General features: G+C 39.7%; 1 protein-coding gene across 3 annotated transcripts; it reads left to right on the plus strand.

Annotated features, from left to right (window-relative positions):
• The first annotated feature begins 65 nt into the window (after nt 1–65).
• DIRAS3 (DIRAS family GTPase 3) lies at nt 66–22,126 on the plus strand. Of its 3 annotated transcripts, XM_074376262.1 has the most exons (4): nt 66–309; nt 1,970–2,008; nt 8,792–8,893; nt 20,724–22,126. In XM_074376262.1, the coding sequence occupies exon 4, from the start codon at nt 20,789–20,791 to the stop codon at nt 21,467–21,469; it is 681 nt and encodes a 226-aa protein (XP_074232363.1). In that variant the 5' UTR covers nt 66–309; nt 1,970–2,008; nt 8,792–8,893; nt 20,724–20,788; the 3' UTR covers nt 21,470–22,126. The 3 variants fall into 3 exon arrangements, with proteins under 3 accessions (XP_074232363.1, XP_074232364.1, XP_074232362.1); XM_074376263.1 differs by lacking the exons at nt 66–309; nt 1,970–2,008; nt 8,792–8,893 and adding an exon at nt 9,094–14,031; XM_074376261.1 differs by lacking the exons at nt 66–309; nt 1,970–2,008; nt 8,792–8,893 and adding an exon at nt 14,064–19,985.
• The last annotated feature ends 1,971 nt before the right edge of the window (nt 22,127–24,097 follow it).

Genomic DNA, 24,097 nt, shown 5'->3' on the forward strand with positions numbered 1-24,097 from the left:
GCCATCTTCATCATGTCTCTGGTCTAGTCATGCCAGAACATCTCCAGGTTGAAATACACAGTCTTTTATCATAAATTACTTTTCATTTATTGATTTTCTATTCGACAGAATATTCTATTATTTTCTAAAAATTTAGGCTATCTGTGAATTTCTTTTCAAGATAGCAAAGTGGGAGTTACACATATATATTTTAAATGATGGTGCTGTGTCTGACGGGTTTGAGAACCACTGGCCAAGGCCTCAAAGATACAGGCTTCCGGCATGGACAAGGGTCTTCTTCAACTGTGTGCCTTCCAGCTTAACATGATGGTAAGTAGTATTTGGTTAATGTGCCTTCATGTGTTTCTGCTTCACTCAAATTTATTTATTCATTCATTCCTCAAGTAATTTATTGAATGCTACCAGCTGATAGACTGTGCTAGGTGCTGGAAGGGCAGTTTGCTTAAACTCAACAGATGCTACAAAATTAACAAGAGGATAACAAACATTTTTGCCAGTCAACCTGAAATTTTACATGCCGTGTATAAATTCCTTAAAAATCATTACTTACTGATACAAGAAGATATAGAAGATAAGAATTAGTCCTATAAATTTTTTTTAAAATTTATTTCCAAATCTCTTTCCCACAAAGTTGGGTTTCACCAGCGAATTATACCAAATGTTTAAGAAAGAATAATTCTAATTCCACAAAGACTATTCCAGAGAATAAAGAGGACAACTTCCCAATTTGTTTTATGAGGTCCTATAAACTTGATACCAAAAGTCACAGGCCAATATTACTCATGAACGTAGGTGCCGATATTCTAAAGAAAATATTAGCAAACTCAGCCCAGCAATATATAAAAAGTGCACTTCACCAAAATCAAGTTGGATATTTTCTAGGAATGCAAGACTAGTTTAACATTGGAAAAAACAAAGCAGTGTAATTCGCCATATTAACACTAAGAAAGTTATACATGTTCTGGACATCTCAATAAGTGAAGAAATATTTAAATAAATTCAATGTCTATTCATGAGGAGGAAAAAACTGCTTAAAAACTAGAAATAGAAAAGAATTTCCTTAGTTTCATAAGGGCTAGCGAAAAAAAAACCAAATATTGTACTAAACAGTGAGATGCTGAAAGCTTTTTCTCTGAGACTAGGGATAAGGCAAACATGCCCAGTATCACCACTTCCTTGTAACATTTTACAGGAAGTCCTAGCAGGTACAACAAGAACAGAAAGTCAGCAAAAGATATAATGAACATAAGAAATAAAATTATTATTGCTTACAAATAATGCAGGAAAAATTAATAATTTACAATTATCAGAAATAGTGAGTTTAGCGAGGCTTCTGGATACAAAGTCAAGATACAAAATCAATTATAGCAATAAAAGATAGAAAATAAAAATTTTAAGCAGACACCATTTACAGTAGCAACAAAAACACCAAATACCTATGAATAAATCTTACAAAATACGTACAAGAACTCTGCACAGAAAATAATGTAATACTGAGAGAAATTAACTAAGACCTATAGAAGTGGAGAAATACACCATGTTTATGGATTGAAAAACTTTGTAAAACGTAAACTCCATCATTTACAATCCCAATAAAAATCACAGTAGTATTTTTTAATAAAAACTTACCAGCTGCTTCTAAAATAAGTATGGAAATAAAAAGGGCTACCATGCAAGTGTAACACAAACTTTCACACTAGATAGCAAAACTTACTATAATGCTACAGTAATTAAAACAGTGTGATGTTGGTGTAAACATAGACAAACAGACTGAGAAAAGAGTCCTCAAACAAGTCCACAGCTATTTGGACATTTGATCTTTTTTTCTTTTGTTTTGTTTTGTTTTTATTATTTTTTAATTGAAGAATAGTCAGTTTACAGTGTTGTGTCAGTTTCTGGTGTACAGCATAATGTTTCAGTCATACATGTACATACATTTATTCATTTTCATATTCTTTTTCATTACCAGTTACTACAAGATATTGAATGCAGTTCCGTGTGTGCTACAGTAAGATCTTGTTTTGTTTTTTTTAATTGAATTTCCATCAGTTGCAATGTGTCAGTCTCTGGGGTACAGCACAATGTCCCATGGACATTTGATCTTATAACTTGACACAAAACCAGTGAGGAATGGATAATCCAATCAATGGTGTTGCCTATTGGATAACTATGGGGAAAGGAAAAGAAAGTTGATTATTATGTCACAAGATACATAAAAATCAATTCTCAACTGACGGTAGCTCTAAATGTAAAGTTTCTATAAGCTTAAATAAGAAAATATCTTCATAATGTGAGGATAGAGAGAAATGTTTATTAAATGACACAATGATCATCAACAATAAAGGAAAATACTGATAAATTGGCTTATATTAAAATAAGAACTTTTGTTTATCTGGTGATGTCATTAAAAGAGCAAAAAAGTAAGCCACAGAATAGAAGAAACTTTTAAAGCACGTAATTGACAAAGGACTTGTGTCTTAAATACATGAAAAACTTTTTTACAAATCAGTAAGTAATACAAACAATTCAATATACCTTCTTTACAAAAGAGGATATCCAAATAGCTGATATACTTAGAAAAGTTGCTCAATCTATTAATAATCAAGGACATACAAACTGAAATGGACACCTACCCTGTGACCAGCAACCCCACTCCTAGGTGTGTACCCAACAGAAGTACAAGCATGTGTGTACAGAGACATTTACAAGAATGTTCCTTGCAGCATTATTTGTAATAGCCCCAAACTGGAAGCAACCCAAAGGTCCATTCATAATAAAAATCGTGGTATCCTCATTCAGTGAAATACTCTTCAGCAATTATGATTTTAAAAAAAACATGGAAACATACAACATGAACAAATCTCACAAACATTATTTTGAGCACAAAAACCCAAGACAAGAGAATATACACTGTATGATTCCACTTATATAAGGGAAAAAACCAAGCAAAACTTAACTATAGCTTTGAAAGTCTGTGTAGTAATTAAACAGGGAGAAAGTAGTTTTGGGAAGGGGACCTGAACTTGGCTTTTGGGGTGCCAAAAATGTCCCATTGGTTATGGTGATGGATTATATTGAGTTGTATGCTTATGATTTTTACACGTTTTTTAATGTGAGGTACATTTCAATAATTAAAAAAAAATCAGGAATGCCCTGTTCAGACTGATCTTACAGAGTTGCTTGTTTACACATCATAATGGCTTAATAGTTGATGTGACAATTTATGTGACATCGATGAAATAAAAGTGAAAAATGATCTGTGGTTAATAACTGCTAATAAAAGAACAAAGTTGAACACACGGAAGAAGAGCTGCACACAGAATGTAACCTGAAGATTTTGAAGAAGGACATTCAACAAAGATCAAGCACCTTGGGAGAAGGTCCCTTGCCTGACTCAAGACTTTGGGCCCTGCTGGCATTCAAGTGCGCTCTGTCCTCGCCTGTGAGGCTCTTGATGGTTCATACCCAACCTACACCTCCTCTGGCCCCGGTAAGTCTTTTGTCTTAATCCTGGATCAGAAGAGGGCAGAACTCTTTGAGCACCAACTGACTAATAGCAGAACTGAAATGTCTCCAACAACACAAAGCTGCAAATTGCTGTGATTCATCCTGAGTGCACGCAGCCCTCGGAGATCTTTGTTGTAAGAGGAGCACACTTGCCAGGACCCTTCTGTGTGACCACAGCCTCCATCACCTGCAAGTGGTATGCTGAGATTTGGGTTTTAAATTTTAATCTGAGAGCACAGATTAGTACCTTGGCTGCTCTGCTCTGTGAGGTTTTTGTCGTTGCTGTTGCCATTGTTAGGATTGTTGTTGTAAGAAAAAGGGAAGGAGGGAGGGAGAAACCTCCTATTCCCTTGCCTGGATTCCAAGACCCTTATAATCCTTCCCCAAGCTACCTTTTCAAACATGAGCCCCACTGATCCCCTGGTGGTGCCCATATTCCTAAACAAAATTCACCACCATAAAATACTATGTGCTTCTTGCTTTTAAGCATCTGTCCATACTTTGCCCACTCATTTCTACTTGGATGAATCAATTCCACTTTGAGTCTGAATTCATAGCCGCTTACTCTGGAAGGTTTACTGACCACTCCCGGCCCCTGTGAGTGTTCTGTCCTGCACGCTCCAATGGCTATTTATCGCTATCTTCCATACCCTAAATCAGAATGCGTAGCCTGGAGGGGTGTTGCCACCATTTATGGGTATGACTGGTCATCTTCAAGGTGTTTGAAGCTGGAAATACTGGGATTTCACATATCAATATTTTCCCCTGCTGTTAAAAAGGGCATATTATGTGTGGGGCACTGTTTAAACACTTCTTCTACATTGTTGCATTAAACCCTCATGATAACCCTAGTAGGAAGATATTATATTCTTGCCCAAGGGTATTCTAGCGACAATAAATTGCAGAGCCAGAATTCAAACCCAGCTCTGACTCTTAAGGACCTGCTCCCCGCTCTGCTACAGAGCTGCTCACAGATGCGGAAAGGGCAGGGGTGGCAGGGTTGAGGTGTGCTGAGGCACCCAGTATGGAGAGAGGCTGGATGAGGGAAAGCTGGGCCTGACCACGGAGTTTTGTCCACGTCAAACCAGTGCAGACTGCTCTGGAGCTCTGCCCCGCAGGCGGTGGGAAGCCTGCACACGTGAGGAAGGAGATTCAGTGCTGCCTGCCTGGATGCTCGCTAGTTTCCGAGCTTGTGTAGCATGGTGGCTGCGAGCACCGGCTCTGGAGCGAGACTGCAGGGATCTGAATCCTGGCTCTACCACTTATTAGATGTGTGACTCTAGGGTAGTTACCCCCTCTGAAGTCACTTGTCCACTCTGTGCCTGTTTCTTCCATCTGCAAAATGGAGATGATACTTACCTCGTAGAGCTGCTGTGAGGACGAAATGGATTACTATGTGGAAAGCTTTCTTTTTTCTTTTTTTTGGGGGGAGGGTAATTAGGTTGATTGATTTATTTATTTTTAGAGGAGGTACTGGGGATGGAACCCAGGACCTTGTGCATGCTAAACATGTGCTCCATCATTTGAGCTATACTCTCCCCCCAATACATGGAAAGCTTTCTGAAGGCTGCAGGCACACGGTAAGTTCTGTGGAAGAGTGGGAGCTTCCTCTTCTTCTCTGTTTGGGCCTCAAAGTTTCCATGTGTAAATGAGAGTGGGGTCAGCCTGTCCATAGAGTAGAGGCCACAATGCCCGTTTCAGTTCTCTTCTTAGATTTAATGAGTTCTAGTTAAGTCTAGACTTTATTTATGATCTGCTACACCATGCTGGCAAACCATTTAAGGTGGAGAAGCAGCTATGTGACCTTGAATAAGATACTTTGTGTCTCCAGGCCTCAGGGTCCCCACCCATCCCTCCAGCTTACCTCTCCCAGGACCCCAAACAGAACAGTGCACACCTCTAAGATGAAAAGCATTTCTGAGTCCCCCAAACCTATGGAGTGTTAGAAGCAGGACCCTTTCCCTCCTCCAGCACCCGGGCCCTGGGCCCCAGACCCAGACCTGCCACTTCCCAACTCAAAGGCAAGTTGTCCTTGAAGGTCAGGTTCCCCGTGGCATTTTTGAGATTAGCTCTGTCTGGGGAGAACTGAGAAGACTACCTCCACAAGCTTGTGGGCCACAGTGAGGGCTTTTTCAGGGGAACGTTAGGCCCTGTCTGATGGGGAAGGGAGGAGAGAAATAGAGAGAGTGAGATGGGCCTGGAAGGGTCACACATGACTTTCACCTTCACGTTCTATTTGTCTGGAACTCGGTCACACGGTGACAGCTAACATAAGGGAGGCCGGGGGACGGAGTCTAGCTGTTTGCCCGGGAAGAAAAGGAGATGGGGTTGGTGTGCGTCCTGCCGGTCTCTGCTACTGTTAGCTATGGCACAGGTCCAAATCCTGTCTATTCTGCCCCACCCTCACCACCCAAGTTTCTCTACTCTTCTCTATTTCCAGTATCACCTCCTCTAATTACTGTTCTTCCATATGTCTTATAACTCCTTCCCCCACCCCAAACTCTTGTCCTTCCAGTTGTCTTTAGATACTAGCCTATTATTTTTCTAAAACAGACCTGATCATATTTCTCCTTACCCCAAAATGTCAGTGTTCTCCACACCTGTGCTCACAGGATAAAGTGCAAAACCTTTAGCCTCACACAGAAGTTCTACCCACCCTGTTCTCACAAGCAAGAACTCTCCCTTCCCTATGCTCTGTCCTTTCCTTTTCATGGTAGTGCCTGCGATGTTCCTTCAGCCTCCTCTATCTCTTACAACCATACTCAGACATCACACCGTCCATGAAGCTGTCTTCAAGTTGCCTGGTTGAAATTCTTTCCTCCAATATTATCATTGTCTTTTGTTGTTGTTTTTTTATTGAAGTATTTTTATTCAGTTACAATGCCTCAGTTTCTGGTGTACAGCATAATGTCTCAGTCATGCATATACATACATATATTTGTTTTCATATTCTTTTTCATTAAAGGTTATTACAAGACAATTGAATATAGTTCCATATGCTATACAGAAAAAATTTTTTTAAATTTATTTTTATATAGTGGCTAACATTTGCAAACCTCAAGCTCCCAAATTTATCCCTTCCCACCCCTTTTCCCCTCATAACCATAAGATTATTTACTATGTCTGCAAGTCTGTTTCTACTTTGTTAGTGTCCTCTTTTTTTTCTCTTTTTTAGATTCCACATATGAGTGATACTATGTGGTATTTTTCTTTCTCTTTCTGGCTTACTTCACTTAGAATGACATTTTTCAGGTCCATCCATGTTGCTGCAAATGGCATTATTTTATTTCTTTTTATGGCTGAGTAGTATTCCATTCTATAAATATACCACAACTTCTTTATCAAGTCATCTGTCAATGGACAGTTAGGTTGCTTCCATGTCTTGGCTATTGCATTTAGTGTTGCTGTGAACATTGGGGTGCATGTATCTTTTCAAATTAGAGTTCCTTCTGGATATATGCCCAGGAATGGGATTGCTGGATCATACAGTAAGTCTATTTTTAGTTTTTTCAGGAATCTCCATACTGGTTCCATAATGACTGCACCAAACTACATTCCCACCAACTGTGTAGGAGGGTTCCCTTTTCTCCACACCCTCTCCAGCATTTATTGTTTGTGGACTTTTTAATGATGGCCATTCTGCTCATTGTCTTTTCTTAATCTCTGCATTTGATTTGTATGTTATTACTATGATATGTTACAGTATTCTCACATTATGTATCCAGGAAAAACTGTATTAGCAAAGAGCAGAACCAGTTGGAAAATCTCCGTATTATACAGAAAAACAAAATTGACTCTCTTGTGTTTTGTCAGTTTAAAACTTTATCAAATCAGATTCTTTGTGCAATCTTCACGAGTCAGGAGGAAACATCTCTCCCACTGTTGGTGCAGGGGAAGGGAAACCTCACTCTTTTCTAGGAATCCTTTTGTTAATTGTAGAGGTTTCATTTTTTAAGGCCAGTCTCTGAAATGTTGTTAATTAGCCTTACAATTTAAAAGCAGGCTTGATGGAAAGGGAGAAAAAGAAGAATAACTGTACAGTGAAGAAACCTGACAAACGCCTCCTCAACCAGGTGATCAAGGTCAACTTCAGCAGCAATGAGTCATGTTGCTGGCGTGTCCCTTGTGTGGCGTGATGGAAATGATACCGTGCCTCTGTGGTCTTCCTCCCAAAACAGTACCCCCATCTAATTATGCAGGAAACATCAGACAAGCCCCACTTGAGAGACATTCTACAAAATATTTTACTGGTAAATCCTCAAAACTGTCAGGGTCATCAAAAATAGGGAAAGTCTGAGAAACTGTCACAACCAAGGGGATATTAAGGAGACATGATGACTAAATATAATGTGGTAAACTGGATGGGATCTTGAGACATAGAAAGGACATTAGGAAAGAAAATGGAGACGTCTGAATAAAAAAATGAACTTGCGTTAATAATCGTGTATCAATTTCATTCGCTTATTGTGATAAATGTTCCATAGTAATGTACAGTGTTGCTAATAGGGGAAACTGGCTATGGGACATATGGGAACTCTCTGTACTATCTGTGATGATTAATTTTATATGTCAGCTTAGCCAGGCCATGGTACCCAGCTGTTTGGTCAAACACAAGTCTAGATGCTTCTATGAAGATAATTTTTAGATGTAATTAACATTAAATCAGTAGACTTTGAGTAAAGTAGATTACTCTCCATAATGTGAGTGGGCCTTTCCAATCAGCTGAAGGCCTTAAGAAAAAGTACTGAGGTCCTCTTAGCAGAAATCTGAATAAAGTACGAACTTGAGTTCATAATCACGTTTCAACATTGGGTCATTAATTGTGACAAATGTACCATACTAACATAGGGTGTTAATAATAGGAGAAACTGACTGTGGGGTATATGGGAACTCTCTTTACTATCTTTGCAATAATTCTGTGGATCTGAAGCTGTTATAAAATGTTTACATCGTTTTAAAAAAATCAGACTTAATAAATTCAATACGATTTTGTTTTAAAACAGTGAAATGAAGAACATATACTATTATGTTCCACAATGGCATTCAGAGTCCTGCTGAAGTAACACAAAGGGGTGAAAACTTACTTCTCTTTACTGACTTGTACAGAGAAATGCTTTGTTTAACCAATGAGTATTTTACAGTGGAAACACTGTGCACATGGCAAAAATCAAAAGGGAATATGCTGCAAAACTAAACTCTTTTACTTAAAAGGGGTGTAAAATGTGCTTTTAAAAAAATGAGGATAATTATTTTCATTCTTTAATAATTATTCCTCTCTTTCTAGGCAGCTCTTTCCTGCCACTTTAACAGAACACAGTGGCAAAGAGAGAACTTGGAGCAGGAGCAAGGGAGCTGCGGGAAGAAAGGGCTTTGCTCTGCCTGGCAGGTAATGCTCAGGACACTGGGCAAGTTGAATATGAAGCCATTCATTCAAAAATATTTATTGTTTGCCTACTGTATACCAGGAAGGGTGAGGCCTTCTAAAATGAATCATTTACAGACGCTGCCCTCAAGCCTCTTAGCAGTGTTCAGGGTTGTTACATACACACACACACGATCTATATAAGGATATACAATATATTAAATTATATATATCCTTATATAGATCATGTGTGTATGATAAAGGTAAATATGTAAATTATGTTATATATTTAAATATTACATATAGATGCATATCTTCATCCTGTATAGCTCACTGTCTTCCCTTGCTTCCCATAGGCAACTGTTCTAATGTGTTTAATATGTATCTTGAATGTATGTGTTCCTGAAAACAATGTACAATATTGTTTTGTGGGCATATATCTTTAATTTATGTAAATTATGAGGTGCCATATATCTTATCCCATTTTCTTACTTTTTTACAGTAAGCACTATGGATTTTTTTTAGCGCTATGTTTTTAACACCCATTCTTCTTGTTATGTGGATACACAATCTTTTACTGGTAATTGCTACATAATACTCTAGGAAAGAAAGCAGGCCCTCCTCTGCCAGTCCCACTGTGGTGTCTGGCACTGTCCGCCCACCACCCCCTCCTCAGGGTAGCTTCACTTGGTTGGTGCGTTCTCTTGGGTCTGGGGTGTAAGTACTCACTTACACAGACCTGATTGTCTAGGAAAGTTTCCAAAGAAGGATTCTGGCTCATTTCATTAAGAAGACTATGCTGGCAGCCTATTCAAAGCTGTAATTAGTGAAACTCTACAGATCCTCTCTGCCTCCTGAGAATATACAATTTCTGATTCCTTGTTTTACCCTTGACCCCCAGAAGACTACATTAACTCCATCTCTAAAATCCCCGTAAGATTTCTGAGCATTAATCATGTTTCAGGATGTGTACCTGTGGGAGAATGGAAGGTGAGGGCCTGGGAGACAGGGACCAGAGACCTTGTCCTGGCTGTGTCTGATTGGCTGAGCCACCTCGAGCAGGTCCTAACACCCTTTTGTGGTTAGAATAGATGCTGAAGTCACTCTTCCTGGGTTTGAATCCCAGTTCTGCAAATTTCTAGCTGTGTAACCTTGGGCAAATTACTCATCTAGGAAACGAGGTAATTAAACCGCAGATGATTTCTAGGATGGATTCCAATTCAACTGCTGTTTCATCCATAGATGCCTTCTTGGCTCTGTGCCCTTTGGGCATCATTCTTCTGTCTATAATGTCTTTTCCCCAAGATCCTCCTTTCGCTTCAAGGTTCTCTCCAGACAGCATGTTCTCTAAAGCTTTTCTTTAGATTTCAGGTTTAAAATAAAGAATAGAAGAGCATTAGAGATGGAATAAATAAAGGTAAAATAAAATTTTTTATTTTTCTTCTTAACTGATCTAATAGATAACTGTTCAAAGTAATAATAGTAGCAATGCACTAGGTGATTGTAGTGTATGGATGAGTGAGATGAATGGCATTAATTTATAAGGGATGAGAATGATTAATTGGGAATACTATGTTATAAGATGCCTTCATTGCATGCAAAGTGGTATATTGTTATTTGAAAGTAGACTTGAATTTGTTATAAATGTATATTGTAAGTTGATATTGCTAACAGAGAGAAAATGGAATTATATAAAATGCTCAGTTAAAACCAAAGAAGGCAGAAAAAAAGAGGGAAACAAAGAACAAGTACAATGAGCAGAAAAGAACTACAAACATGGTAGATGTGAAACCAAATATGTCAATAATCACATTAAGCATGAATGGTCTACATACACCAATTAAAAGACTGGGATTGTTTGTGTATATAAAGAAGATGATGCAATTATATATATATTTTACAAGAAATCCATTTTAAATATTAAGACACAGATAGGTTAATGTACAATAGTAATGCTAATCAAGAGAAAACTGAAGAAGCTATATAAACTTTAGGCAAATTAGACTTCAGAATAAGGGAAATTATCAGGGATAAAGAGGGTCATTACATAATGATAAAGGAGTCAATTTTCTAAGAAGACATAGCAATCCTTAATGTGTGACCATCCTGGTCACCTCTGTACCTAATGAAAGAACATCAAAAGACATGAGGCAAAATCTAATAGAACTGCAAGGAGAAGTAGGCAAATCCATTATTATGGATTTAGCACCTTGCATACCCCTTCAGTAATTATTAGATCTGATAGGCAGAAAACGAGTAATAATGCAATTGAACTGACATAGCACCATTAATCAACTCGACCTAATTGACATTTATAAAATACTCTATCCAGCAATAGCAGAATACACCAGTATCATGCTGTGTTGATCACTGAAGCTTTACAGTAAGTCTTGAAGTTGGGTAATCTCAGTCCTCCAGCCTTGTTCTTCATGTCTTGTGTTGGCTATTTGGGTGTTTGTTGTTGTTGTTTTGTCTTTCCATATAAAATTTAGAATCAGTTTGTTGATATCCACAAAATGACTGCTCAGATTTTGGTTGGGATCTTATTGAATCTATAAATCAAGTTGGGAAGAATTGACATCTTAACAATACTGAATCTTCTAATCCATGAACACAGAATATCTCTCCATTTATTTAGATCTTTTTTTGACTTTTTTCATTAGAGTTTCTTTTATTTCCATGCATATAGATCTTGTATATATTTAGACAGATTTATACCTAAGTATCTCAAGTTTTTTGATGCTAATGTAAGTGGTACTGTGTTATTATTATCAAATTCCAATGTTCATTGTTGGTATAAGGGAAAACAATTGATTTTGTACATTTATCTTGTAACTTGTGACCTTGCTGTAGTCACTTATTCATTTTGGGTGGGTTTTTTATTTTGTCAATTCTTTGGGATTTTGTACATAGACAATCATGTAATCATCAAACAAAGACAGTTTTATTTCTTCCTTTCTAATCTTTATACCTGTTTTTAAAATAAGAAAATTGGGGGGAAGGCAGGTAATTAAGTTTATTTGTTTGATTATTTACTTATGTTTTTAATGGAGGTGCTGGGGATTGAACCCAGGACCTTGTGCATGCTAAGCACTGCACTCTGCCACTGAGCTATATCTTTCCTTCATATCTTTTTTTTTTTTTTAATATTTAGTCCTATTGTCCCCATAAGTAGGAATAGCTGACATTTACTGTGTTTTTACTATGTCCCAAGCATTTTATATTTATTTACTCATTAAATATCCATTATTTACTCAGAAGAACTTTATAGAGTAGGTAGCACTATTATCCCAATTTCACAGATAAGAAGACTGAGGATAAAGAAGTTAAGCAAATTGCCTAAAACACTGAAATAACCCAAGAATGTCAACACTTTGGTATTAAAATTTTCTTTCTTGAATCTGGGAGAAGCACAAAAATCCACTACAAACCATAGTTCCCAGTTCTTGTTTCAGAAAATATAGTCATCAAATCTATCTACCCAGCTCCAATGTTTCCCTGGAGTTCTATTCCCATAGTTCCAGCTGAGTACTAGAAATAGTCTCCACAGGCTTCTCCAACTCAGTATGCCCAAAACCATACTCATAACTTTCTCATCCAGTCTTGCTTTTCCTCTTGTATTTCTTCTCTTTTTTCTTTTTACCTTTTGACCCCCTTCACGCATTCTGTTAGGTTAGAGATGGGATGATGGATCAAGGGAGCTTCTAAAGGAGTTAGTTTCAAGCTTTCTTCCATATCAGAATCACCTGAGGGGCTTGTTAAACTGCAACCCCCCAGGTGTCACCTATAGGGTCCGATTCTGTAGTTGTGGGTTGCGTTTTTGTAATTGAAAAAATTTGACAGTAGCATTGTGTAAGTTGGGTTAGTAGGTTTAACAAGCATCGCAGGTGAGTCAATACAATTGCTCCTAGAACCACAGGTGAAAAAGCAGGTGAAGACATCAACTTTGGATGGAGAAAAGGGAAAATGCTGCAGGATATGTGTGGGCTAGGGGCTGCTGGAGTTTCACCAGGTGTGCTCCTTTCTTTATGAGGTAAGAGCTGATACCTCTATGAACAAGGAGCTATTTATAGCAGCAGGGTGCCAGGAGAAAGCAGTCAGGCTGGGAACAGAAGTTGTAGGAATGGGAGGAGATCCCTGAATGGGATAAGGAAAGAGAGTCTGAAGCAACCCTGATCCTGGAAATCAAAACCGTAAAGAAGATACTATTCCCTTGTGAAGGATGGGGAACATAACTGCCACTACTTGTCTACAGAGGTTAAGATGAGGGAGGAGTCCAGAAAGAAACTGGAAGAAAACAGACTCCCAAAATGATACTAGAGAGGCAGCGTGGTGTGAAGCATGCGAGTCCGGGAACTAGCCGGACTTCCTAGCCTCTGCCACGTAGTTGACCTCTCTGTGTCTAGTCTCCTCAAATATATTCGTTTAGTATTAGTTTCCACTTCATAAACTCATAGTGTAAGTTCCAAATGAATAAACACGTGTACTATATTAGGCTCACAGCAAAGACGCAAATGAATGTTAGCTCATTCACATTCCGCAAGCAATACCCTGCCTGAATGTTACAAAAATAAGTCAATTCATCTCACTTCAAACTTATGTACTGTTGACCCTTTTCTTACAGATGAAGAAACTGAATGTAAGGGGAAAACAAGTCATTTGTGTAAGTCCATACAAGTAGTATGTCAGTGAACAGTTACTGGAGACCAGGCCTCCAAACTCCAGCAGCGTTGGGAGTGTCTGCTCACTGCCAGGTACTGAGGAAGATGCTTTTTAACATGTCAGCACTTGCCATGTATTTCCCTGTTGTCAGCTGAGGATACTGAGGATAGAGTTAAGGGCCAAACTACAAGCAGGTGGTGAAACCAGGACTGGAGAGAAGCCATCTGGCTCCAGATCTGGGAACTCCTTCACTGACCTCTACCCTTCTTGATGGAATCTCCGTTACCCCACACCATCCTGGTCATCTCTGAGTGCTACATGCCAGTGCTTACTAGCATCTGTGAGGGAATCAGAGATAAATGAGTCTAAGTTCCATCAGAGGAAAGCTCATAGCTTTGTGGAGAATATAAAACAAGTATATGCAAAGCTGCAATACAAGGTGGAAACGTACGTGGGAACTCAGTGGAAGGATTCCTTCCCGCCGGACGTGCCATTTGAAGGTGAACCTTGAAGGAGGGCAGGGTTGTGGTGTGTGAGTGAGGGGATCGGTGTGGAGGATGAGCTGAGTGGAGAAGCAGACACCGGAACTCGCAAGAATATCCAATCATTAAGCTTCTGTGTGCGGACTTGTGGAAGGTAGGATTTGAAAGGGAATTTGGGATCTGTTTGCAGGCAGCTAGGAATTTGAAGCTAAATAGTTTGCACTTTAATTCTGTAGGCAACAGGGGGCCACAAGAGTTGTGTTGTTTTTGGTTTTTTGGCAAGTGCTTCTTAAAATTAATGTTTTTATTAACTTTGAAATAATTGAAGATTCACATGCAATTGTAAGAAATAATACAGAGATCCTGAGTAACTTTTACTCAGTCTGCCTTGATGATAACATCTTGGAAAACTGTATTCAATATCACAACCAGCATATTAATATGGATACAATCCACTGCTCTTTTTCAGATTTCCCCTTTCAACTTGTGCTCATTTGTGTATGTATTGAGCACCATGGAATTTTATCATATGTGTAGGTTTGTATATCTATAACCGCAGCCGAGATACAGAACAGTTCCATCACCCTGAGCATCTCTCACACTGCCCTTTTACAAGCATACCCACCTTCCTTCCATGCATAGTCCCTCATCTCTAACCCCTACTACTAACACCATTTCTATAATTTTATTTCAAGAATGTTCCATAAGTGGAATCAAGTAATTGGCTTTTTTTCACTCACATAATTCTTTTGAGAGTCATCCAAAATGACTGTATCAATACTTTTTTTTTTCAGTAGCATTCCATAATATAGATGTAGCATAGTTTAACCATTCACTTGCTAAAGGATGGCAGGGTTGTGTTCAGTATTTGACTACTGTGAATTAAGCTGCTATAAATATTTATGTACAAAATTGACACATCAAGTTATGTGCATTTTGTGTGAACGTAAGTTTTCATTTCTCTGGGATAAATACCCAAGAGTACAATTGCTGGGTTGTATGTTTAGTTGCATGTTTAGTTTTATGACAAACTGCAAACTCTTTTCCAGAGTGACTGTACCATTTTACATTCCACCAGCAGAATATGCCAATTGCTCTGCAACTTCATCAACTTTTAGTGTTACCACTACTTTTTAATTTAGCTTTTTTAACAGAAATGTGGCAATATCTCATTGGCCTCTTAATTTGCATTTCTCTAGTGGCTAATGATGTTAAAACTTTTCATGTGGTTATTTGCTATTTGTATGTTTTCTTCAGTAAAATGCCTATTCGTGTCTTTTGCCCATTTTGTAATTGAACGTTTTAATTGTTGAGATTTGAGCATTCTCTATGTATTCTATATATACTAGTCCTACGCCAGATACGTGGCTTGTAAATATATTCTCCCAGTGTATACCTTTTCTTTCCATTAACTTTACAAGAGCTTTCACAGAACAAAAGTTTTTAATTTTTGTGAGGTCTAATTTATCAAATTTTTCTTTCATGGACTGTTCTATTGGCATCAAGAACTCTTTCCTTAGACTTAAATCCTGAAGATGCTGTTTAAAAAAAAACAGTTTTGTAATTTTATATGATACATTTAAGTCCACTATCATTTTAAGTTAATTTTTATACAAGGTGTGAGATTTAGGATGACTTTTTTTGTTTGCTTGTTTGTTTTTGTCTGTGGATATCCAGCTTGCTCTAGCACCATTTATTAAAAGGACTATCCTTCCTACATTGAATTGCTTTTGCACCTTTGTCAAAAATCAGTTGGGCGTATTTGTGTAGGCCTATTCCTGGGCTCTCTGTTCCACTGATCTGCATGCCTACTTCTCCACCAGTATGACGTTGCCATGATTATTGCAGCTATATTGTAAGCCTTACTATCAAGAAGAGTGATTCTTTTCACTTTTTTCCTCTTTTTCAAGAGTATTTGAGCTAAGGTACTATGCCTTTCTATATAAATTTTAGAATAAACTTGTCTATACCTACAAAACCTTTGCTGGGATTTTGACAAGAATTGTATTAAACCTACAGATCAGTTTGGAGAGAACTGACATCCTTACTAAGTTGAGTCTCCTAATCCATGAACAGATGATGTCTCTCCATCTACTTAGGTCTTCTTTGATTTCTCTTATTATCATTCTGTAATTTTCAGCATTCAGATTATTTATGTGTTTTGTAAATTATATACAAAGTATTACTTTTCTGTAGAGTGATTGTAAATAATACTGTTTTCAATTTTGTTTCTATATATTCCATGTTACTATATAAAAACATCCTTATTGTCAACCAACCTATGTCACTGAATGTGAAGTGAATTTCTTCTCCCTTCAAACATCATAGAGTTGGCTTTGTTTTTTTGTTTGTTTGTTTGTTTGTTTGTTTTATACTCTCTGCCAATCTGCCTTTTTTGATTGATGTATTTACACCATTTACATTTAAGGTAATTCTTGCTGTATTTGAGCTTAAGTATGCAATTTTATTATTTGCTTTCTGATTTTCCTCTCTTTCTCTTTTATCCCCTTCCCCATGGCTTATTGGAACATTTTATAGGATTCCATCTTGATTTATGTTTAGTGTGTTTGAGTGTATCTCTTTGTATAAAAAATTGTTACTTTGGGTATTACAACATACGCATATGACATGATAATCTATTGGTATCATTTTATCATTTGAATGAAGTATGGAAACCTTACTTCTATTTAGGCCCCCTTGCCTTCCCCAATTTTAAATATCATTGCTTTGAGTATCATATGTTCTGATTTTTGTTTCAATCATCATGACTGTAAAAACTTATAAGAAGAAGAATGGTTTATCATATTTACCCCTATTTTTACCCTATTCTGATATTCTACTTCCCTTTCTGATATTCTAAATTATCATTTCCTTTCTTTTTATAAAACTCCCTTTAGCCACTCTTTAAGGTAGGTTTTTTAGCAACAAATTCTCTTAGCTTTTCTTTATCTGAACATGTCTTTGTTCTTCAAGGACCATTTTATTGGATATAGACTTTGCAGTTTTCAGCACTTGAAAAATGTCCTGCCATTTCCTCTGGCACCTATGGTTTATAATGAGATATCTGCCATCATCTGAATTAATGTTCCTCTGATAGGTAATATGTTGTTTCTTTATAGCTACTTTCAAGAGTTTTTCTGTGTGTTCAGTTTTCAGAACTCAGTTATGTATGTTGGCATGGATTTCCTTGGAATTATCCTGGTGGGGTTTGCTCTGTGTCTTGGAACTGTAAGTTTGTGTCTTTTACCAAATTTCGGAAATTTTCAAATTTCTTCCAATACTCATTTAGACCCATTCTCCTCCTCTCCTTCTGGGACTCTGATAATACGAATGTTGGGATTTGGGTTACTGTACTATAGGTCTTTGAGGCTCTGTTCATTTTTCCCCCTGGTCTATTTTCTCTCTATTGTTTATGTTGAGTAAATTTTATTGCTTTATTCTCAAGTTCACTGATTCTATCCAATGGCATCTCCATTCTACTATTGAGCCCATTCAGGCAGTTTTAAAAATTCCTGTTATTGTAATTCTTGGTGCTATAATTTCCACTTAGATCCTCTTTATACATTTTACTTCTTTGCTGAAAGTTTTTATTTTTAATTTGCTTCAAGAAAATTTGTAAGTGCCTGTTGAAGTATTTTAATGATGGCTGCTTTAAAATCCTTGTCAGTTAATTCCAAACATCTGATTCATCTCAGTGTTGGTTTCAGTTAACTGTCTTTTCTCCCTGATATACCTCCAAACTATGGACCCTAACTAGACAATATTTGCTCCAGAACTTTTGTCTGGCCTATTTTTTTTAATCCTCTGGCCCAGGACAGTGCTTGTTCCTTGGGCTAGGGCTCTTTTTAAGGTAAAATATTTTATACTGGCTTTTGAGGTACAAGACCTGGTTTGGATGTAAAAGCTATAGTTTCGTATTTTCATCATTCTTTGTGTATTCTATGTAATAATCTCTTAATTTGATCTGTCTGGGATTTAAAGGCTTTAGCTTTGGGATATATATTTCCATACCCCCCTCCCTAGCTTTTTCTTCTCTTCTTCTTCTTGTTTGTTTGTTTTAAGTGTCTTGTCTCCAAAGGCAGCTTCATTCATCTTCCATATCAGTGTTTTCAGGAGCCTCTTTCCTAGTCTTTCTTATTCCTAAGGGCTTTTTATTTGCTCTAATTTCAATAGGCAGAGTGATTCTTGTGGCTTAGGAGGGCTGGGCAGTGATTTTGTTATTGTTTGGAATTCTCACCCTACTTCCTCCCTGCCCCAAGTTCTTCTGCCCTCAATTTATTTATCCCCGAACCTGCAATGTTTTCCGGTCTGAAATCTGCTCTTCTTGGATTAAAGAAGTCGTTGCCAGCTTCCGAAAAGCCATTGTCAAAATGCTCAGAGGCTCCAGGATTATATGTATACAGTCTTCTCTATTATTATGTGAAGGTCAATAGTTGTCATTTACGAACTGCCTATTGCATTCTGTATGCCTTCTACTTAGTGCTTCAGGCAGTAGCTCTTTGCATCTTCCTCTCGATTCTTTCTCACAGGTATCATTTCTCCTACAGAAAAATAATTTCTCCAGGCTCCCACAGCTCACAGGCATATTAAGATGTATTCAAAAGAAGGAAAAGTTTTTTTTAAAAAAACCCCACAAACATTATAAACCTAGTTTTCTGCCTCTAAAGCATGTGCTCTTGATCTCTACCTTTGGGTAAGAAAAAAAAAGCTATAAAAATGTCACTAATGAGTAAAATATAGTGTATCAGCTTAATGACACAGAATGATAATAGGAGAAAAAGAACAAGATTTGGAGATAGGAGAACTAGGTTTCAGCCTAGGTCCATCATTTATGATCCCTGTAACCTTGAATAAGTAATTTTACCTGCTGCATTAGTTTTCTTTTGCTGTGTAACAAATTACCACAGATTTTGTGGCTTAAAACAATAACCAACTACAGAACCCACAGGTCTGTAAGTCAGAAGTCAGGATGGGTTCAACTGGATAGCTTAATTAAGGCTAAAATCAAGGTGTTAGCAGGTCTCATGCGCAGTTTCTAGATTAGAATCTGCTTTCAAGTTCATTCAGGTTGTTGGCAAAATCCAGTTGCTAGCGCTGCGGTCCGTGTTTTCTTATTGGCTGTCAGCCAGGGGTCGCTCTCTGCTCCTAGAAGGCTGCCTGCATTCCTGTCCTGATTCTCTTGTGAGGTTTTTGTGATGACGACTAAATGAGACATATTGTACAAATAGTGGTGATGGATGTGATGGCTGCTTTATGTCGCTGGGTTTAGAGGGTACCCCTCAACCCTGAAACAAAGAACATGCCTCTATCACAGGAAAGCCTACCAGAAGGCAGGTTCTAAAGTCTTTTAGAACAGAAGTGTTCGTTGGTCTTTCCCTGGAAAGGCAGAACTGGATTTTGTGCTGGACAAATGTTTACTGAGAGAAGTGGATGAGATGCGGTGAAGTGCCTAGCACTGGTAGTGGGGAGAATGCTAACTGGCCATTCTGCAGTGAATAGACGGTGGTGAGGTTGGGAAAGGCTAACCCTACAGGGGGCAAAATGCATAGAAGTGGTGAGGATTGCAGTAGGTGAGAAATGCCTGCATCGCAAGTGCTGTAAGCAGACCCCCCTCAATGGGCGGGCACCTGTGAACCCAGGACCGCCTCCCACCCCCACCCCTGCACGGGCTTTGGGTACCCATGCGGGGGACGCCGGGCGGACTGCGGGGGGGCATGTCTGGGCTCGGCCAGCCCCGCACAGCCCAGTCCCCCCTCTGCGAACTGTGCAAGTGGAGTCTCCCAGCCTGCGCCCCCTGGCTCTGGCAAACCAGCCTCAGTCCCACTGTTTGAGCATTTCGCCCCGAGCCTCCGAGCGCGCTGGTTGCCGGCTGCCGCTCGGAGCTTGGTTACGCAATTGCAGCTGCGGCTGCCGCGGCCAAAACCACCTCGGCGAGGAGCGAGTTTGCCGCGAGGGTCCAACCTTGGAAAGAGGTAAAAACTGTCTTCTGCCTTTTTTCGGGCACTTGAATGCGAGGCTTAGCGGGTGAACCTGCCTAGGCTATCGCGGGGTGGGAACCTGTAGGCACGTTGCCGGGGAAGCGGGTATCCAGGGACAGTTGCTGCAGGTAAGGGGTCTCTGTTAGCATCAGGAATCCTGGGCTCTGTGGGTTCCCTGGGCGCCCTTCGCTGCCCCTGTGACCACACCCTGGATCGCAGGGTCTGCGGCATCCTACCTTCGCCCGCAGTGATCGATCCATGTCAGAGACGTGCACGATTTTTAATTCCGAAGGAGAGAAGACAAGGGCTTATTTGAGAAGGAAATGTTTGGTAACATCGCTCACATGTGTGTGTTTCAAGGGCTGGCAAGCTGACCATTATTGCAGCATTCTGTAGAGAGTGGAGTAGTGTGGCGTAAAAAATAAAAATGGGTGCGTAGTCACTGCGAAAGTAACAGTAAGGTGTCGGCAGAGGTGCGAGGCGAGCCTGCCCTCCTCCCCGCCCGCATTGCCTTACGTGGGTGCCTGGGGTGGGCGGTGAGCCTGGCTCCGCCGCAGAGGAGGGAGGGGAAAAGGGGGCGGGGTTAGGGAGCGAGCTGAGACAAGCACCGCCTCCCTCCCCCGCCCCGCCCACCCCCACTCCCCGCGAGTCTGCCAGGAGCGGCGGCCAGGCAGGCGCTGCGACATTAGGGGTTAGACGCCCGTCTCTCACGCTTCCTCTCTTCCCCCCTAGGCTTCCCTCACTGCTGGCCAAGAGCCAGAGAAGGTGTGCACGCATCTCCTCGCCAATACCCAACAATGGGCAACTCCTGCTTCGGCCTCAAGGAACGACTGATGAAGCGGCTGCGGCCTCTGCCTACCGTGATCGTCATTCGCACCTGCCTGCCCCAGAGAAGGAGCAGAGATTTCCGCGTGGTGGTGCTCGGCTCCGCCGGCGTGGGCAAGAGCGCGCTGGTGCAGAGGTGGGTGCGCGGCAATTTCCGTGAGGCGTACCTGCCGACTATCGAAGATACCTATCGCCAGGTGCTGGGCTGCAGCCACAAGGTGGGCGCGCTGCACATCACCGACACCACTGGCGGCCGCCGCTACCGGGGCCTGCAGCGCCTTGCCATTGCCAGGGGTCACGCCTTCATCCTGGTCTACTCCGTCACTAAGAAGCAAACCCTAGACGAGCTGAAGCCCTTCTATGAGCTGATCCGCCAACTCAAAGGTGACAACCCGCAAAAGTACCCGATCGTGCTGGTGGGCAACAAGTGCGATGAGAGCCGCCGGGAGGTGACCGAGAAAGAAGGCGCCGCCCGCGCGTCCGAGTGGAATTGCGCCTTCCTGGAGACCTCCGCCAAGATGAATATCAACGTGCACGAGCTGTTCCACCTGCTGCTGAACCACGAGAAGAAGCCCGCCCCCCAGGCTCCCCAGAAGAAATCCCAGATCCCGAAGACCGCCGAGAAGCTGCTGGGCAAGTGCATCATCATGTGAGTCGAGAATCCGAGAAGCCCGACGACCTTCTTCTCCCTCAGTGTGCCGACAACACGGACCAATCCCATCGTGATGTGTCACCTGTACCTGACTGACTTTGTGCTGTGGTTTGGGTTGTAACAATTAGGCGTCAATAAATGTCCCTTGTGAATTAATAGCTTTTCTTTTTCCCAGGCAAGAGAACTCAAATTGTTAAAATACTGACATTGGAAGAGGAGAGGGAAAAGGAGCGCCGTGCATTTAAAGGAAAAGACTTGGACAGACTTGAGAGATTAATGTTTGAAAAAAGAATGCAATAGCAAAAAGAATTGAAAGATGCCACTGCCCTTCTTGTAATCCTATTATTGTGTATTATTCCTAAATATTTCAAGTCCTGTAAATGTCTAATCACATCTTCCCATTGTGTATTTAATTGTGAAGAAACATGTTTTTGCAACAAAAGCTTTGACAAATGACTGTGAGACAGAGATACTAAACATGATAAATAAAGGAATATTCTATAGCTGAACATTGAGGGTGGGAGCAGAGAAAATTGTGAAAGTGGAACTTGCTTACTAAATATATGCCAGTTGTTTCCTAAGTCATTTAAAAATGTTTGAGTATTCTAAAAAAAATTATAACAGTTCTGTGACTTAATAAAGCTTTTCCTGCATGCAATCAGTTGCAATCATTTCTTTTTCACTGGACAACAACAAAAAAATTACCCATTGCATTACCCATTACCCATTGCCAGTAACATCTGGCGAAGATTTCCCACAAGAATTTTACACATGGACACCTTTGCCCTTTTGAAATGAGCCAGTTGTGGCGGGAGTGGGGGGATAGCGGGATGGGGGGTGGGGGTGGTTAAGGGGTTCCTGCAATGCAGAGCCGGTTCGTATCCATAACGTTTCCTGGACGGACATCCCGAAGAACTCCAGGCATCTATGAAGAGGTTGCTTACTCATTTCTGCTGCTGTCTTGGAGGTACAGGTGAAAAGAAAATCACCTTTGGCTGCCTCAAAAGTCTTTCCTCAAGAAGTGTTGGGGCAAGGGTGGCAGAGGGCATAGCTCAGTGGTAGAGCTCATGCTTAGCATGCATGAGGTCCCAAGTTCAATCCCCAGTACCACCATAAAATAAATAAAGACCTAATTAAAAAAAGAAGTACTGGATATTGGGAGGATTGAAGGAAAGGGGAGTGAGGAGGGAGATGGAAGCAAAGGGAAGTGGGGAGGGGGTGGAAGGAAAGGGGTGAAACAGGTGGGATTTGAAATCTGAGAAACTTCTCCTTAAGGGAGTTTTTAAAAAAGAGTCGTTTTATATTTGAACATAATTTTTTGAGGGGGGGGAATACATATTTATACATGTCCTTGCTTTTGAATGTTTTTTCAGTTGAGGGGAGAGGAGAGGCTCTTAGTCTGGTGATTTTTTTCCCCATAAAATATGTATTCTTAGATAAATATTTATTGAACAACTTAAATGTGTTTTTAAAGAATGGTTTCTTATAACTTGATTTTTAGAAGCACATCTCTGAAGAGGAAACATAAACATCTATCTCATAGTAGTAAGCCAGAGTTTTGAGCCTAGAAAATTCATTCAGTGCCTCCTCTTCAATAGTTATTTTAATTTTTCAAAGCTATTATTCTCAGCCACTAGAAAATACTTAAGTGGTTCTGCTATGTTCCTTTTTATGTATTATGTTTTTAAAAAATATTTATTAGCTAAAGTCCCTAATGGAGTAATTCCATTTCTAAAAGGAAACACTCTATCTTGGCTATTTTCCAGGCGAATTCTCCTTGAAAAATACATTGCATTCATCATTGCTCTTTCCAGATGAGCAAAGGGATTACTAAGTGGCAAATACGACCGTTTAGAAAGGGGAAGGAGGAGATTTAATGCTGCATGTGATGCTTAGTAAAAAATATTTTAAGATTATAGCAAATATTTATACAGTCTGTCTACATGCCAATGTTTCTACATCACATTAGAGGAAAACATTTTGTGTAATCTTTCTATATGTCAGTGTTCTACATTATATTATTTAATCCTCACGACAATCTAGTGACGTGGATACTGTTATACCCTTTTTGCAGATTGATAAAGTTTCCAAAACCAGCAAGTGACAGGCTCAATATTTGAAGCCTTTTCTGTTCTCTGTTTGTGTTATAGAGATATGGAAAAGAAAGCTTTCTCAGAGCCTCCCTAGAATCCAGAAGGGAGGTAAAGAAGCAAATCAACAATTGCAAAATGCAATTGATTTAGATACAGGGATGAGAAGCACTATGTGGGGTGTTGGAAAACTTTCCCCTGAGGAGATCACATGGCTGGAATCTTTTATGCCTAGAGACTTAATAGTTCTTTCCCCAAAATAATCATAAGTGAGAAAGAAGCTTTATATTATTACTGCTTAGATGGGAGCAGGGAAGATATAAACCATTCTAACCATTCTTCAAGCTAATAGTGTTATTCCTAATAGTGCTGGAACCTATGGCTTCTATTTTCACACAATCCAATATAGCAGCTTCTAGCCTATGTAACTTCTGCCCTTGAACTATGGCTGGTCCAGAGTGAGATGTCCTGCAAGTATAGCGTACACTCTGGACTGCTTATGAAAAGAATGAAGGTAAAACATCTCATAATTTTTAATA

This window comes from Camelus bactrianus, chromosome 13, assembly GCF_048773025.1.
Source record: "Camelus bactrianus isolate YW-2024 breed Bactrian camel chromosome 13, ASM4877302v1, whole genome shotgun sequence".
NCBI lineage: Eukaryota > Metazoa > Chordata > Mammalia > Artiodactyla > Camelidae > Camelus > Camelus bactrianus.

What these genes read in the sequence shown, in the direction of transcription:
- DIRAS3 (XM_074376262.1), top strand. Translation starts at nt 20,789, where the DNA reads ATGGGCAACTCCTGCTTCGGCCTCAAGGAACGACTGATGAAGCGGCTG.